Source organism: Dipodomys spectabilis, unplaced genomic scaffold (assembly GCF_019054845.1).
Source record: "Dipodomys spectabilis isolate Male_0828 unplaced genomic scaffold, ASM1905484v1 ptg000095l, whole genome shotgun sequence".
Lineage (NCBI taxonomy): Eukaryota > Metazoa > Chordata > Mammalia > Rodentia > Heteromyidae > Dipodomys > Dipodomys spectabilis.
The window spans coordinates 45,359,798-45,377,736 of NW_024870772.1; the positions used below are offsets into that span (position 1 = coordinate 45,359,798).

The 17,939-nt window shown below is 41.8% G+C and overlaps 1 protein-coding gene and 1 pseudogene across 1 annotated transcript; one reads left to right on the forward strand and one right to left on the reverse strand.

Annotated features, from left to right (window-relative positions):
• Positions 1 to 13,148: 13,148 nt before the first annotated feature.
• Positions 13,149 to 14,606, reverse strand: LOC122112829 (dnaJ homolog subfamily B member 6-like). The gene has a single exon (XM_042685781.1). The coding sequence runs from the start codon at positions 14,513 to 14,515 to the stop codon at positions 13,781 to 13,783; it is 735 nt and encodes a 244-aa protein (XP_042541715.1). The 5' UTR covers positions 14,516 to 14,606; the 3' UTR covers positions 13,149 to 13,780.
• Positions 14,607 to 16,633: 2,027 nt separating this feature from the next.
• Positions 16,634 to 17,653, forward strand: LOC122112851 (annotated as a pseudogene).
• Positions 17,654 to 17,939: the final 286 nt, after the last annotated feature.

Here is a 17,939-nt window from a genome sequence, read left to right on the forward strand (position 1 = left end):
TACTGGCTGTACTGTCCCTGGCCCTGTCAGTGCAGGGGTTGCAGTGAGCTCAGACTGCCCTTTGTGCTCTGGGGTCCTTTCAGGGGCTGTAGGACTTTCACTGGTAGGAAATCCATGAAGAGGACCTGAGGCCTTATAATACAACCCTACTGGGTGTGTTCTTAAGTCAAGGAGAGGATCTCTGGGATGTGGTAGAATGTCTTGCTAAAAATTATGGGTGTGGATTGTGTATATTTGTGTCTCTTTTCCTTCTCAGTTTATACTATAAATTCTTTGACAGGTGAGTCTGGATCTTCATAATTATAAAAAACAACAACAGTGTGCTGGTGGAATATGGTGGTATATATCTATAATCCCAGCATTCAGATGGGCAAAGTAGGAGATGGTAAATTCTAGGCCAGCTGGGGCTGCATAATGACACAATCTCTCAAAAAAATTGAGAAAAGGCAGTCTTCAAGCCCTTCACAAGGAGGAAAGGGTACGCAGGCCTATCTCTTTGTGAGCATACGTCATAGGAGAATGGGTAAGGATGCTGAGCAGCGCCCCACACTCTGCAGATGGAAACGGGAGAACCTGGCTCTGTATATCTTCTACAAGCTGAATGTAGATCATTCCATTTGTGATGACATTTGAGGTGAAGATGTGAGCAGAAATTGAGAAGAAAAGGCAGATAGTCCATAAATTCAATGCATATTTCATTATCAGTAAACCTTTGATTTTTTTTCCAAAAAGGCATTCAGCTTTGCTACTCCTTGGTGATCTTGACTATACTAACTGGGGCTAAAGATTGTGGAAAATTCCCCTAAGGGGTGAACATATCTTAGTGTTTCTCTTCTCATCCTATTTCCCAGGACCTATGCATGGACCAGTGCATCACGTGGCCCAACCAATTGGAAGGAAATGTCTGTTTAAGGCATAATACATTGCTCCAAGAGGACATTCAAACTTTAAAGAAGCACAATCAACTTAAGAGCAATCTGTACAGCTTGAAGTAAGAAAAGCTCTTATTCGATCCCCACAATGTTAGGGAAGTAAAGGATGGATTCAAAAGGCAAGAAGAACAAAGGCAGACAGAGACATCAACTTCAACAGACCAACTTTAATGAAAGTTGAAGAGGAATACTAGGGTGACCTGAGGAGAGTCAGAAGACATGAGGTGTCCTGGGGAGCAGGGGTGAGGGACTTAAGTAGGGTCACATTAAGTAGGGATCAAGTTGAAGGAGATTGAAGGGTTCAACAAGTTTCTGGACATGATTTGCAAGTCTGTGGTTTGGGCCTGAAGTAAAATTTGCACAGGCCTGGTTCTGTGAGCCTGTTGTACAAACTTACTGAGCAGGTCCTGGTTCAGCCTGCTTTCAGGAACTCAGGTATTTGTCACCCTGAGTTCACATTTTTACATCACATGTTCTGTTACACAACACTTGGGCTGACAGGTTTACCTGACCAATGCCAATGTATTTGTTGATAATTGACAGCACCAGTTATATGCCCAACTAATCAGCAAGCTACTTGAGGCTCAGTCAGGCCTTGCACCTATACGCATGCCCTTCTGATCTGAGGACACTTAGATATCCCTGTGAAGGGTTCCAGCATATAACATCTGGCTGATGGCCAGTGGATATGCAGGAAAGGTCTATCAGGAAGGCAGGAAGTTTCTTCTCTTCTAACATTGCCTATACCAGCTTCCTGGAGGGGATACTAGCAAGTTTGTGAGCCAACTGCAGGCCTCTTACATGGAACACTTTGTCAGACTTTCAGAAGATTTTCAGTCACATGGGCAGTAGTGTTCCCAGACAGGGGCCAGTTCTCTGGTCCACATGGAACACAAGACCACCCCAGGTGCAGCTTCCTGGTGGCCAACACCAGGAGCTGAAGTTACTATGACTGTTTTCTTCTGTGCCTGTCAACCACAATCTGCATTCACATGTGCAAGGACAGCATGGAGGAAATGACAAACTTCTAGTCTCAGGCTGGAGGAAGAGAGAGGACTTGGCATCATGGAACTGCCTGTCCTCCACAGCCAATGAGAAAGATAATTAATTATAAGTGTTACAATCAGAATCTAATCCTGGGTAAAAGAGGCCTTTCTTAGCATCACACCAAAAAAAAAAAAAAAAAGCAGAAACCTTGAAGGAAAGTATTGAGAGGATGGACCTCATCAATCATAAAACTTTTCTAGATTAAGGATGACCATGAAGCCGGGCGCTGGTGGCTCACGCCTGTAATCCTAGCTACTCAGGAGGCTGAGATCTGAGGATCGTGGTTCAAAGCCAGCCCGGGCAGGAAAGACCGTGAGACTCCTATCTCCAATAAACCACCAGAAAACCGGAAGTGGCGCTGTAGCTCAAGTGGTAGAGCGCTCGCCTTGAGCTGAAGAGCTGAGGGACAGCGCCCAGGCCCAGAGTTCAAGCCCCACGACCGACAAAAAAAAAAAAAAAGGATGACCATGAACAGAATGGAGAGAGGAGAGGAACCACTGGAAGATTGACAAGTAAGTAGCTTCTTGGTTGTCTCAGTCTGGTTTCTATTGTTAATAGCACATGTCTACAAATGGGCCAATTATACAGAAAAAGAGGTTTCTTTGGACTCTCAGTCTAGTTCAGGGTTGAGAGCCACATCTGGTGGCTTTCTGCCACTACTAGGGTCCTAAGAGTACTCAGGAATCACATACTAAGAACAGACAGACCCATACATAATGAAATTTTTTCAATACACTTGGATTTAAATAAATTATCATAGTCATTGTTTTGTTTGGCTCATTAGTCTCCTGTCTTTTTTTTCCTCTTGTCACTTTTTCCTTTTTTTTTTTGTCAGTCATGGATTTGAACTCTTGGCCTGGTCACTGTCCCTCAACTCTTCAGGTCAAGGCTAGTGCTCTATCACTTGAGCCACAGCACCACTTCCAGTTTTCTAGTGGTTTTTATTGGAGATAAGAGTCTCACAGACTTTCCTGCCTGGGCTGGCTTGGAACTGCGATCCTCAGATCTCAGCCTCCTAAGTAGGTAGGATTACAGGCGTAAGCCACGAGCGCCTGGCTTGTCACTTCTTGTCTTAGGATCACCTGTCTCTGATTCTGTCTCTGACTCCCCACCCACACTTCCAGAGCTGCAGGTTGAACCCAGGGTCTCATTCATGCTAGGTCAATGCTCTACCACATTTCCAGACTCACTTTGATACTTTTGAAAAAGAGCTGGTAAGATATTTTACTAAATATCCTGCAGCTGAGATTGTTTGATGTTTTCTCATGATTACATTGAGGTTGTGGATATTTGGAACAAATACCACAGTGGTGCTACACCTGCCTCAGTGCATCATATCAAGAAGTTGTATGCTTTATTGTTATTCGTATTACTGGTGACTATGATACTTGTTTATGATAATATATGTCAATTATCTTTACTGTAAACTGTTTTTCTTCATGGATAGTATGTTGGAGAAGATACACTGAGATGTTGCTCACGTCCTGTTTTTCTTCAAACTTTCACCCACAAATTTTAGTCTCTCTCAGCAGATTTTGTTTCTATTTTGATTGTGATGGCTACCCAATAGTGGTTTCAAATTTTCCTCATCCCTCCTAAATTTGCTAACTATGATTTTGCCCCTTCTTTCCTTTATTCATTCAATTTTTAATATTTATATTGGTATAAATGGATATTTTACTTTCCTGGATTAAAATCCAATATCACCATTATATATTTTGTTGTTTCAGATTATTGTCAACATTGACTATTTAGAACTTTGAGATTGGTTCTTGTGTTCTCTTGACATTATCTATCAATGTGAAATTCTTTTTGTTCTTTGCAGGGACTCATTTTATGACTGCACAAGATATTCAGGCTTAATTAACTTTTCCCTGTTCTATACCTGGAATTAACTTGTATCTTCTACAACATCATGTTATATACTCAACTATTTTGATTTGGACCCTATACAAATTTCCTCAGAAATATACCATACATGTAGGAATTTGTGGTATGGCTATCCTCTGTGCTTTTCCGCTCACTCTAGTTGTACTACTGGGATGACTGTGATATGAGGTAGCAGAAAGATAAGAGGATGTGGGAGGCAGGTTGAGTAGTGTAGTGCCAATGACTCATGACTGTAATCCTACTGACTGAGGTCTGAGGAGCAAGGTTCAAAGCCAGCCTGGGTTGGAAAGTCTGTAAGACTTTTAATGGCCAATTAACCACTAAAAAAGCTGAAAGTAGAGGTGTGGCTCAAGTTTCAGAGTGCCAGCCTTGAGCAGAAAAGCTAAGGGAGAGGACCTGATTTCAACCCAATCCCAGCACAAGAGATAGACACAGACAGACAGACAGACAGGAAATAATGGCATGGGGATATATGGGAAAATATTGGTGGGTAGGAAGATGTAGCTAGGAAGAGTACTGCATGCGAGTCAACTATGCACATCTGAATTCTTTTTGTTTTGCTATTGTACATGTAAAAATATAAATAAAAGTTTAAAAAGCAGGTCAGAATTTTGAAAGTTTTTTTCCCTAGAATGCCTTTATTTTGCTCATAGCAAAGGTGATTTTTGTTAACTTCAGCTGTTCTTTCCAGCTGCCCCAGCAGCTATTTGTGCTGATATCAGAGGACCTGCTGAGAATGTATTATTCTCTTTATGTAAAGGACAGAAAAAGGTAAACATACGTATTTAAAATAAAAAAGTTAAGTGTATAGGGGAACTCAAAAGGAAGACTGGAAATGAAAACTTTTAAATGCTAGATTTCTCATTTTTTGCATTAATAAGATTTCAAAAAACAACTCAGAAAACTTTCACATGTGTGAGTGAATTTAAGAACACTCAAGGGCAATGAGTAGTCCAAAAAAACCTTTAATCCAAGCCAATATTGCCTCTCTTTGCTTTAAGGAATGAGTTGCCAAACTCAATTTTATTTACTGGGAATATTCCTGGATATTCCCATTTGCATTTTTGATTAGTGAATGAATTGGAGAAGACTTAATAAAACCTTTTTTAAATGGGCTTTAAGTATTAGCTGTGTATGAATTGTGTTGCAAAAATTGGTACAACTGAAAAATGATAAATTTAATAAGAATTTTTTTTCTTTTTTTGGGGGGGGGGGGTCCGGTAGTGGGGCCTGAACTCTGGGCCTGGGCGCTGTCCCTCAGCTCTTCAGCTCAAGGCTAGCGCTCTACCACTTGAGCCACAGCACCACTTCCGGCTTTTTTCTTTTTGCTTATGTGGTGCTCAGGAATTGAACTCAAAGCCTCGAGCATGCAAGGCAAGTGCTCTACCACTGAGCCACCTTCCCAGCCTTAATAAGAATTTTTTATCTTCAAAATAAATACATACATTTTACAATAAAACCATTGGAATTGCCTGTTGTCCTTAATTAGTTATAAAATTATCTCTAACCAGGCACTAGTGGCTCATGCCTGTAATCCCAGCCTCTCAAGAGGCAGAGATCTGAAAATTTAAATCCAGAGACAGCCCAGGCAGAAAAGTCCTTCTTAAGACTCTCCCAAAAAGCCACATTAGAGGTATAGCTCAAATGGTAGAGCACTAACCTTGAGCAGAAAAAGTCAAGCAAGAGCATAAGGACAGGCACAAAAATATCTCTAATAAGAACAAAATTTTAAAACCTATAAAAAGTGTAAAACACAAATACTCTATGTATGTTTCATAGATTATTTATTTATTGTGCTTCTCCTAAGGCTTAAACTCAAAGACTGGGTGCTGGCTCTGAGCTGCTTTTTCCTCAAGGTTAAAGTTTTAATCACTTGAGCCACAGCTCTATTGGAGATGGTTTTAAACTCTAATCCATGGATCTCAGCCTCCTGACTAATTAGAATCACAGGCTCCCATCTAATAGGTTACATAAGACTCAAAATTATTACATAGTCAAAGTAACTGAATGGCTTTTAGGCATGAAAAAAGACAAATTCAATAACTAAGGATGGTAATTTTGAGGGATAGAGCTACAAAATTATCAGACAACATTCTGCAAATATTCTTGCTACGAGGTTTTAAAGTTCTTTAATCACATTTGTGACGCTGCTTATGAAAGGTGAATTCAACGCATTTTCTCCATTTTTGCCAAAATTAAAATTTTCCCTCAGTAAAAAAAGGGTAATGATTGTACAGTTTCCTGAACAACTTATTGGAATTTATTTTGTAAGATTACTTTTCTGAATAGTCATTTCTATTTTTATTTGTGATTTTTTTTCTACAGATTACATTCTATGTACTTATGTGCATGCATGTGTGTATGTGTACGGGAGATGGAACAGGAAGAGTAAGAGAGGAATGGAGGGTGGGGAGAAGGGAAGAGATATGACAAACTAGTTTTTTACTTTTACAGGAAATTAACACATGTTGGCACAGATCTAGACTAAGACTGAGTCATGGGCAGGAAAAACAAGTTGACTCTCCAGAGTAAACAGAAAACAAGGTGAGATTTCTTCTCCCAAGAAGAGGGAAAGAATGGGAAGGTTACAGTTAAAGATATGAGCAAAGTTGCCTTATTAAAGTGGTTTTGGTGATGTAGTGCAGTGGTATAGTGCTTGCCTAGTAAGCAGAGGGTCCTCTTTTTGATCCTCAGCACAGGGGGGAAAATATGTCAATTTCTCCTAGTGATATTAATCCCAACATTCATTGTACTTTCTAACTATAGAAATGTCTTTCTCCCCTGGAATCCCCATAGTCACTACACCGTTTGGTCCAATTAGTACTATCTCCACATCCTGTGTATTTTAGCTTCTCCTTTCTCTTCTCACAGGTGCTCTCCTGGTTCAGACCCTCACCAAGATTTGTCTAGGCTATTGTCTTTGCTTTCTTCTCTCTCCCTCCCTCTCCCTCCCTCCCTCCCTCCATCCCTCTCCCCCCCCTCTCTCTCCCCCTCCCATGTGCTGTTACCGGGGCTTAAAATTATGGCCAGGGCCCTATCCCTCAGAGATTTTTTTGCTCATGGCTAGTACTCTCCCACTTGAGACACATATTTACTTCTAGCTTTTTTTTTTTTTTTTTTGCTGGTTGCTTGGAGATAAGAGTCTTATGGATTTGTCTGTCCAGGTTGGCATTGAACAGCAATCCTCAGATCTCAGTCTCTTGAGTAGCTAGGATTACAGATGTGAACCAGCAGTTATTCCTTGTTTTGGGTAATTCCTTGCTATGAATTACCTCTTAAAACCAACCTCAAGTCAGGTGCCAGTAGCTCACACCTATAATCTTAGCTACTGAGGAGGTTGAGATCTGAGGATTGCAGTTCAAAGTCAGCCTGGGAAGGAAAGTCCGTAAGAGACTTATCTCCAATTAATCACCAGAAAGCTGGAAGTGGCACTGTGGCTCACGTGGTAGAGCTCAGGGATAGTGCCCAGGCCCAGAGTTTAAGCCCCATTATCAACCAAAAAAGAAAAAAACAAAACAAAACAAAAAAACCTCAAGAATTTTCTCCTCCATAAGAAATCATTTGTTTCTTGGTGTTACCATGGAAACTTGTGTTTGCCAGTCTATATTTCTCTCACTGAAGTATTCTCATTTGTGGCTTATATCCTTTCTTCCCCTCTGACTGAGGCTCTGTGCCTTTATGATTGGGGTCTATCCTTACTTTTGTCTGCAATGCCAAGTAATGTGAGCATACAAATTCTCAACAACTACTTAGTTAAAAAAATGCGTGAATATGTGAATGAATGAGGCAAAGGAATCTATTTATTCAGTTCACCAATGCAATATTGACTAGTTTAAACAGTAAACTACTTCTTATTAACCCTATGAAATGTTTCTCTTTTGGGTGGACAATTTATTATATGGAAGATCATCTTTTTTTTCTTTTCATTTGGTGGTGATGGTGCTAAGGATTGAACTCAGGATCTCATGCTTGCTAGGTAGATACTCTATCACTTGAGCCATGCCACCAGCCCTGTCATCTCCTTTAAGATGACATCTTAACAAGCTACAGTTTATCTCCTACAGATATAATTTTCTCAAAATAATAAGTTATTTTTTTTACTTTTGGAGTGTATTTAAAATAATTATGCATCATAACTCCATCTAGTGAAGCAAATTGGTAGTACAGAAATTAAGATAACAACCTCCCATCTAAGAAAAGCCCAGGACTGGATGGATTTACAGCGGAATTCTCATATCAATACCCCTCCAACTCTTCAATGAAATTGAAAGAGAAAGTTCACTACCAAACTCATTCTATGAAGCCATCATAACCTTCATCCCCAAACCAGGCAGAGACTCATCAAAGAAAGAGAACTATATACCCATTTCTTTGATGAACATTGATGCAAAACTTCTCAACAAAATTTTGGCTAATCGACTCAACAATTCATCCAAAAAATCATACACCACGATCAAACAGGATTTATTTCAGGGATGCAAAGCTGGGTCAATATACGTAAATCAATTAATATAATTCATCACTTCAACAAGAGCAAGGATAAGAACCACATAGTTATCTCAATAGATGGAGAAAAAGCATTTGACAAGATCCAACACCTCTTTATGATTAAGGTTCTGGAAAAACTAGGAATCCAGGGAACATTCCTCAATACAATAAAGGCTGTATATGACAAACCTACATCCAGCATTATACTTAATGGTGAAAAACTAAAGCAGTTTCCTCCAAACTCAGAAACGAGACAAGGGTGTCCACTCTCTCCACTTCTCTTCAATTTAGTATTAGAATGCCTAGCTACAGCAATAAGACAAGATGCAAACATAAGGGGAATCCAAATAGGGAAAGATGAAGTAAAACACTCCCTCTTTGCAGGTGACATGATCTTGTATTTAAAGAGTCCCATGGACTCCATTCCCAAATTACTTAAGCTAATTGGAAACTTTGGCAAAGTAGCAGGGTATAAAAATAACCCTCGAGAGCCAGGCGCTGGTGGCTCACGCCTGTAATCCTAGCTACTCAGGAGGCTGAGATCTGAGAATCTCGGTTCAAAGCCAGCCAGGGGAAGAAAGTCCGTGAAACTCTTATCTCCAATAAACCACCAGAAAACCGGAAATGGTGCTGTGGCTCAGGTGGTAGAGCGCTTGCCTTGAGCTGAAGAGCTGAGGGCCGCAGGACTTCAACCAGGGCAATGAACCTAAGCGAGAAGGAATGAAGGGACAAGAGACACGAAGAAGGACAGCAAGACAAGGATTCTGATCAAGCTGCCAATTTTTATTTTTCACACAAGGGTATTTATATGCTTGGACTTAGGGCATGGTGCAAAGGTGGTCGTTAGTAGATTTAGGGCGGGGTGAAAAGGTGGTCTTTAGTAGCTGCAGGGTGTTTACTTTAAGGCATGGTGAAAAGGTGGGATTCTGTAAACTCAGGCTCAGCTTGTTCCAGTGAGATAGTTAAGCCTATCAAGTTTGAGAGACTTAACTTTTGGCTCCCAACACTCAGGATCAGACTGACCAAAAAAAAAAAAAAAGAACCTCAAAAACCAAAGGCTTTTCTGTATGCCAACAATGAGAAGAGCACTGCTGAAATCAGGAAAGCAACTCCATTCGTAATAGCCCCACAAAAAATAAAATACCGACGGCGCTGGTGGCTCACACCTGTATCCTACCTACTCAGGAGGCTGAAATCTGAGGATCAAGGTTCAAAGCCAGCCCGGGCAGGAAAGTCTGTGAGGCTCTTATCTCCAATAAACCACTAGAAAAGCGGAAGTGGCGCTGTGGCTTAAGCGGTGGAGCTCTATCGCCTTGAGCTGAAAAGCGCAGGGACAGTGCCCAACCCAGAGTTCAAGCCCCACGACCAAAAAAAAACAAAAACAAAAACAAAAAAACAAAAACCTAGGAATTAACTTAACAAAAGAAGTGAAGGACCTCTATGATGAAAACTTTAAAAACCTGAAAAAGGAAATCAAAATGGAACCTAGAAAGTGAAAAAACCTCCCATGCTCCTGGATTGGAAGGATCAACATAGTGAAAATGGCAATACTTCCCAAGGCTGTCTACAAATTCAAAATGCTATACCTATCAATATTCCAACCTCATTCTTTAAGGAAATAGAAGAGGCAATCCAAAAATTCATATGGAACAATAAAAGACCCTGAATAGCAAAAATGATCCTTAACAGAAAGAACAGTGCTGGAGTAATATCAATACCAAATTTCTTTTTTTTAATTTATTTTAATTTTTTGTGAACACACTGTACAGAGGGGTTACAATTACATGGGCACGTTAATGCGTACATTTCTTATCAAGCATTGCAGCCTCCTCCTTTGTTTACCCTTCACATCCCTTCCCAGCCTCCCCCCCCACCCCCCACCCAATCCTCCCCGCTTCCCCCTCCCCACCAACATTGTATCAATACCAAATTTCAAACTCTACTACAAAGCCATAGTAATCAAAACAGCTTGGTACTGGCACAAGAACAGACCTAAGGACCAGTGGAATAGAATTGAAATCCCAGAAATGAACCCACAGACCTATAGTCACCTCGTCTTCGATAAGGGAGCTTAAAAAATAGAATGGAAGAAAGACAGCCTCTTCAGTAAATGGTGCTGGCAAAATTGGTTAATCACCTGTGGAAAACTAAAGCTAGATCCTTATATATCACCCTGCACCAGAATCAACTCCAAATGGATCAAAGACCTCAGAGTTAAAACAGATACTCTGAAAACATTATAGGATGGAATAGGAGAAACCACAGGTAGATCTCGTAGGCACAGGCTGAAATTTTCTTAATAGAGATCCAGAAACACAACAAATCAAAGAAAGGTTGGACAAAGGGGATGCATGAAGCTGCAGAGCTTCTGCATGGCAAAGGACATAGCTAGCAAGATCAGTAGAAAGCCCATGGAATGGGAGAAGATCTTCACTAACCATACAACAGACAAGAGTCTCATATCTAAAATATACTTGGAACTCAAAAAATTAAATCCCCCAAAAACAAATCCTTAAAGAAACAACTGCCCAATAAATAAATGGGCTAAAGACTTAAAGAGAAACTTCTCTAAAGGGGAAATAAGAATGGCCAATAGACACATGCAGAAATGTTCAACTTCTCTAGCCATAAAATAAATGCAAATCAAAACACCATTGAGATACCACCTCTCACCCCAATTAGAATGGCGATAATCAAGAACTCTAATAACAACAGATGCTGGAGGGGATGTGGCCAGAAGGGAACCTTACTGCATTGTTGGTGGGAGTGTAAACTTGTTCAACCACTTTGGAAAGTAGTATGGAGGTTCCTCAAAAGACTTCACATAGAGCTCCCCTATGACCCAGCACTCCCACTTTTGGGCATTTACCTGAATGATCACAAACAAGACTATACTAAAGCTCTAGCACAACTATGTTTCTTGCAGCATTATTTACCATAGCTAAGATATGGAACCAACCCAGATGCCCCTCAGTAGATGAATGGATCAAGAAAATGTGGTATATATACACAATGGAATTCTATGCCTCTATCAGATTGAATGGTATCACCTCATTTGTTAGGAAATGGAAAGACTTGGAAAAAATTATATTAAGTGAAGTAAGCCAGGCCCAAAGAAACATAGGTCCCATGGTTTACCTAATTTGCAATAACTTGTATATGTCTGGGACAAGCAGAAAAGGTCAAAAGCTATGTACATATGACTAGATAAGATGATGTTAAGCACAATGAACCCCAGATAAGGACATAAGTGATTTTTTTTTCTTTCTTGCTATTGTTTCTAATGTATTTATAAGGTACCACGTGATTTTTTTTGTTGCTGTGTATGGTCTTCCCCCACAGTATAATCCCTGTTTTCACTGTATGAAGTTAGTATAATCTGGGGACGGAAAGGGAAAAACCAAAATGTTTAAATTCGGATACAGGTTGACCCATTACAACAATGAGATGTACAAGATGCTATGTCGAAAAACGAACTTCACAATTTAGGTGGGGTTGGGGGTGGGTAGGTGAGGGGCTGACGGGTGGGTAGTGTAGTTGAGGAGGTGGGAGGGAAGGGATGGTAGGGGAAAAACAAGAAGGAGGCAACAATGCTGGATAAGAAATGTACTCATGGGCTGGGAAGGTGGCTCAGTGGTAGAGCATTTGCCTTGCATGCATGAGACCCTGGGTTCGATTCCTCAGCACCACATAAGCAAAAAAGAAAAAAGCCAGAAGTGGCGCTGTGGCTCAAGTGGTAGAGCGCTAGCCTTGAGCTGAAGAGCTGAGGGACAGTGCCCAGGCCCAGAGTTCAGGCCCCACAACTGGACCCAAAAAAAAAAAAAAAGAAATGTATTCATTACCTTGTTCATGTAACTATAACCCCTCTGTACAGTATTTTCACAATAACAATTTTTAACAAATTATTAATAAAAATTATTCTTCCTTCAAAAATATTCAATGGTGTTGACTTTGTACTTTTCAGAGTGCAGCAGTCTCTTTCATGCCCCCAAAGAGTATTTATTTCTAAATATTTGAACAGTATCCGGTAACTTTAAAATAGCCACTGATATTTATTAACAGAGTGTTAGATATTTTATAGAATGAAATTTTTGTTTTTCTGTGTAAATAGGATATTATTCTGTTTACATATTATTACACAGAATGTTATTCTGTATAAACAGCCTTAGCAATATAATTTAGCAAGTATTTCTTGAATTGTTTTCAATGTTCAAAATGTAATTCAGTGTATTATTTCAGCATGACACTTTTTTTTATTTTGGTCCTGGGGCTTGAACTCAGGAATTGGGTGCTGTTCCTGAGCCTCTTTGTGCTCAAGGCTAGTGCTCTACCACTTGAGTCATAGGGCCACTTCTGGCTTTTTTGAGTAGTTTATTGGAGATAAGAGTCTCATGGGGACTTTTTCCTGATTTTCTAACTGGGCTGACTTTGAACCGTTAGCCTCAAGATCTCAGGTTCCTGAGTACCTAGGATTATAGGCATGAGCCACTGGCCTTAATTTTATTTTTTATTGCCAAGGTGGTGTACAGAGGGCTTACAGTTACATAAATAAGATAATAAGAACATTTCTTGTCAAGGTTGTGACATATGACATCTACTTAAAAATTTGTTTTTATAAAACAAACCTAAAATCATATAGTTGTAGTTGTAGCTACATGGACTTATCTGTGTCTCTGTGCATGACATTTGAGTTAACAATGGAGTATAAATAAAACTTTCATGTACACATGAGGTGAATTTTGATACACAGATTTAGATTTCTTTTTTTTTTTTTTTGCACCAAACACAGTTGCATTTATTTTCTTTTTTTAAAGCAATGACAAAGACCCAGTTTACCAACTTATTTTTAACCTAAGCTTAACATTACATTATTTAAACAGTTGTCAAAACATACTAAGTTGCCAGCATTCATGCACAACTAGAAAACATCCTTAACTTATAATAAACCAGAAATGTATTACCATTGATGTATTAAGTCTTTCATTACTGAAAATAAGAAACTGGAATTGTTTCTGTAGAAGATTCATCCTGGCAATGTCAACTTCACAGCAGGCTGAACTACGTGGCTCACATTTCAAACACGACGAAAGCAGGTCCATGCTGGTGTTAAGAGTACAATCTTGTCCTAGGACTACGCAAGAGTCACGGGCCTCACCTTGCATTACGCTTAATACAAAGCAAAGTGCATACAGAGATTACAACAATTTTAAAGACCAAAAAAAATGGTCCTATTGTGTGGTCCCAACAATAAACTCAAAAGTCTATGACAAATAAAGGCTCCGATGAGCTGCTTAGAAATACTTTAGATTAGGTACAGTTATACTGAAAGTCGAGTTCGTTGGAAATCTTCAAAAAAATGTTCCTGTTAATCCTCAAATGGTGCTTGTTATGGTTTAACACTACTGTTAAATGCGTGTGCTGAGTTACTTGTTATCCAAGCGTAGCAGCTGCTCCTTACCATTTACTGTCAAGGACTTTAGCTGGCCGTCTTCTTCAACTTCTACTCTTTCCTGACCATTCTCAACAATTCTCTTTGTAGTTATTTTCCTGCTGTTAACTATTTTAGTGGAAGTTGATATGGAATTGAAGTTGCCCATCCCACCGCCGCCAAATGACGTGGAGGAGAAGGAGGAAGTGAGGCCTCCATGACCCAGTGACCCAAATGAAGTAAATCCTGCATCAAATGAAGGAAATCCCCCTCCAAATGATGGAAATCCACTGAAGGCAGAGAAAAAGGAGCCTGCACCTCGGTTTCTGCTTCCTCGAGGACCCCTTCGGTTCCCAAAAAAGTCATCAAATGGGTCTTCAAAAAAGTCGAATGAAAATGGGTCCCTTCCACCAAAAAACTCCCTGAAGACATCATCTGGGTTCCGGAATGTAAAGCCGAACTCAAATGGACTGTCAAAATGACTTCCACCTCCTCCTCCACTATTTAATCCTTCTTTGCCATATTTGTCATAGATGTCCCGTTTCTTAGCATCTGACAACACCTCGTACGCCTCAGCTACCTGTTTGAATTTTCTCTCTGCTGCTTCTTTATTCTCAGGGTTTTTATCTGGATGCCACTTTAATGCCAGTTTCCGGTATGCCTTTTTGATATCCTCGGCCGAGGCATGCCTCTGCCTCTGCACCCCTAGAACTTCATAGTAATTCACCATGTTTTAACAGATTGCTGGAACAAGTCCACGGACGCGGCCGGCCGGCGAGAAGAAGGGGGGAGGCGGCCGATCTCCTCGTGGCTCCGGCTCCGTTGCGCTGGCGGCGGCGGTGGCGGCCACAGATTTAGATTTCTGATAAGCTTTCTGTGGTTGGTTAGATGTGGGTCCAGCGTTCATTGTTGTTTTGTGCAGGTACTGTGGCTTGAATTCTGGGCTTGGGTATTGTCTCTTCATTTTTTGTTTAAGACTGATGTTCTACCACTAGAACTACAGCTCCACTTCTGGTTCTTTTGAATGATTAAGTGGAGTTAAGACTCCCATGGACTCTACTGCCTGGGCTGGCTTCAAACCGTGATCCTCAGATCTCAGCCTCCTGAGTAGCTAGGATTACAGGTATAAGCCAGCAGTGTCTGGATTGGTCACATAAATTCTAACAGTCAGTATTGTTAATGAATAAAGAGAATATAATGTCAGTACCTGACCTACTTTTATACTAATGTAATAAACCTAGTCATACTACTCAATATGTTTGCCTTTCAAAACAAGTAACTACATTTAAGTTGTTTTAGTCCCAGGCATCACGAAATCTGGCTTGTCAAGAGTCAATGGCTCACTCCTGTAATCCTAGCTACTCAAGAGGCTGAGCTATAAGGATGGTGATTCTAAGACAGCTCAGGTAGGCAGACCCATTTCCAATTAACCAGCACAAAGCCAGAAGTAGAATTGTGACTCAAGTGGTAGAATGCCAGCTTGAGCAAGGAGAAATATAGCCTTTACATTCAGTTGTCTACTAGCTTGACTCTGACACTGTGCTGTTTTTTTCATTGTGAGAATTAAAAGCTGTATGAGCTTGAAACAATTCTCAAATGTAGTCCCAGTTCTCATTTAGACTGGGAACAACCATTTAGACAATGTAATTTCACAAGAAACACTATATAAAATAGCAACATGGAATTATAAAGAGGTCAATTAATCTTTTTGGATGTCTTCCAAAATTAATTCATAAAATCAACACATTCCCAATAAGAATTTAAAGAGGTTTTCTTTGTTTTCTTCCTTTCCCTCTCTCCTTCCCTTCCTCCCTCCCTCCCTTCCTTCTCTCCCTCGCTCCCTCCCTTCCCTCCTTCCCTCCCTCCCTCCCTCCCTCTCTCCCTCCCTTCCTTCCTTCCTTCCTTCTCTTGCTTTCTTGCTTTCTCTCTTATAGCAACTGACAAGATGACTGAAAATTCTGAGGAAATATAATGAATTTACACAAGAGGAGACTCCTTTTTGAACTCAGTGCTTCAGATTCTTGCCTAGCTTTTCCACTCACAACTGGTGCTCTACTACTTGAGCCGCACCTCCAGTCTGGCATTCTGCTTGTTAGTTGGAGATACAGTTGCATGACCTCTTTAATCTAGGATGGCTTTGAACTGTGATCTCAGCCTCCTGAGTAGCTGGATTACAAGTGTGAGTCACCAGCGCCCAGCTGACTCTTTCCTTCTTACCATGCATGAATAACATGCTAAAAAGGGAAAAGAAGTCCTCTGGAAACTCCTGATACAGGCTGTCTTTTCACTCTCACCAACAGAGGCACAGAGATAATTCTAATTTAGAAACACTGATGTGATATTTCTTGCATTCCTTTATTATGAGAGAAAAAAATGTATTGCTGTTTAAAATGTATTTATTGCTGTTTAAAAATGTATTTAAAATGTATTGCTGTTTAATCTTACACCTCTATACATGGTTCTTTCCCAATGACAGAAAGAGAAGCTAAGATATAGAGAAATTAACTGATATTTGGTGAGCTAGCTTAAAAGAGGAACCAGAAATGGAGAGCTCTTGGTATTATGAGGAAAGATCTCGCTATGCGAGCAATATAAAAAACAATCCAGGGCGGAGCGCGGAGCGGCGGCGACTGGGGCTCTAAGAAGAAGCCGGGCGCGGGGCGCCACAGAGGGAGCGGCGGGGGCCGCGGGGACCAGCGTGCCGGGCGGCCACGGGGACCAGCGTGCGGGGCGCGCGCGCGCAGAGCCAGCCCCCTGGAGGGAGGCGCGGCGCCAGGCCGCCCGTGACGCGCCCCTGCCGGGCCCGCTGGTGCCGATCTGGAGCCGCCCGCGGCCCGGCGGCGCGGAGATGAGCAGGTCCGCGGCGCTGCTGCTCTGCTTGCTGGGCTGCCACGTCTGGAAGGCGGTGACCAAGACGCTGCGAGAGCCCAAGAGGTGACATTGAAGGTCCACATTAGTGACGCCAGCACCCACCAGCCCATTGCCGATGCGCTCATTGAGATGTTTGCCAACCAGGTCTCCATCGCCTCGGGCACAGCGGGAACGGACGGCACCGCCTTCATCCAGTTCCAGTATAAGCTGGGTAGTCAGCTGATTGTCACCGCCAGTCGGCCCATGGAAGCCTCTCTGGTTACCTGTATTTTCTTCACTGAGCCCCGGCCTGCTTCCAGAAAGGTCAGCTACTCTGATGATCTATGATGATATTTTCCAAATAGTATCAGGATTCCAAGGCGCCCGGCCATAGCCTCGCGTCCATTTCCAGAGGAGAGCCCTGAGGTTGCCCGAGAATGCCAGCTACAGTGACTTGATGCCCCCCTCACAGCCGCCAGCTCCCCCTCCGAGGTGGACAGCTTTCCCTATTTGAGAGGATTGGATGGAAATGGAACAGGAAACAGCACCAGGTATGATCTGACCCCGGTCACGGCCCTCGGTGTGCACCTGCTTGCAGTAACGGGACTCCAGTGCTGGTGGACGGCCCCAGTGCCTTTGACCATGCAGAGCAGTCTCAGGCACAATGCTTATGTTGCAACATGGCGTTTTGATCAGAAGCTGGGAACGTGGCTGAAGAGCAACCTTGGCTGGTGCACCAAGAAGGCAACCAGCTGGTGTGGATGTACATTGTTCCCCAGCTGGGATACTGGGTAGCAGTAGTAGTCTCCTCCCATCCCAGGGCCCGTCACCACACAAGACATTACCACATACCACACGGTGTTTCTTTTGGCCATTCTAGGAGGAATGGCTTTCATTCCTTTGATGTTGCTGTGTCTCCTTTTATACTGTTGCAGGAGGAAGTGCTTGAAGCCCTGTCAGCATCACTGAAAACTACAACTTCCTGCAACCCTTGAGAGTTCCAAAAGGGACCAGTCAACATCCATGACCCACATCAACTTATTGTTTTCTCCATGGGCATCAGAGTTTCCAGTTTCCACTGTCTGTCTCCAGTCATGGCTCCCCCAGAGGCTCCAGGGACAAAGGAGCTGCTGGGTGGGGCCCGTTTAGAAATGATGTCCCCCAATGGAGAGGGGGACCTGCATATACCCATGCTGAAACTCTCCTATAGTACCTCACAAGAATTTAGCTCACAAGAGGAACTGCTCTCCCATAAAGAAGAGGATAAAAGTCAAGCATCCTTTGATAACCTGATGCCAAGTGGG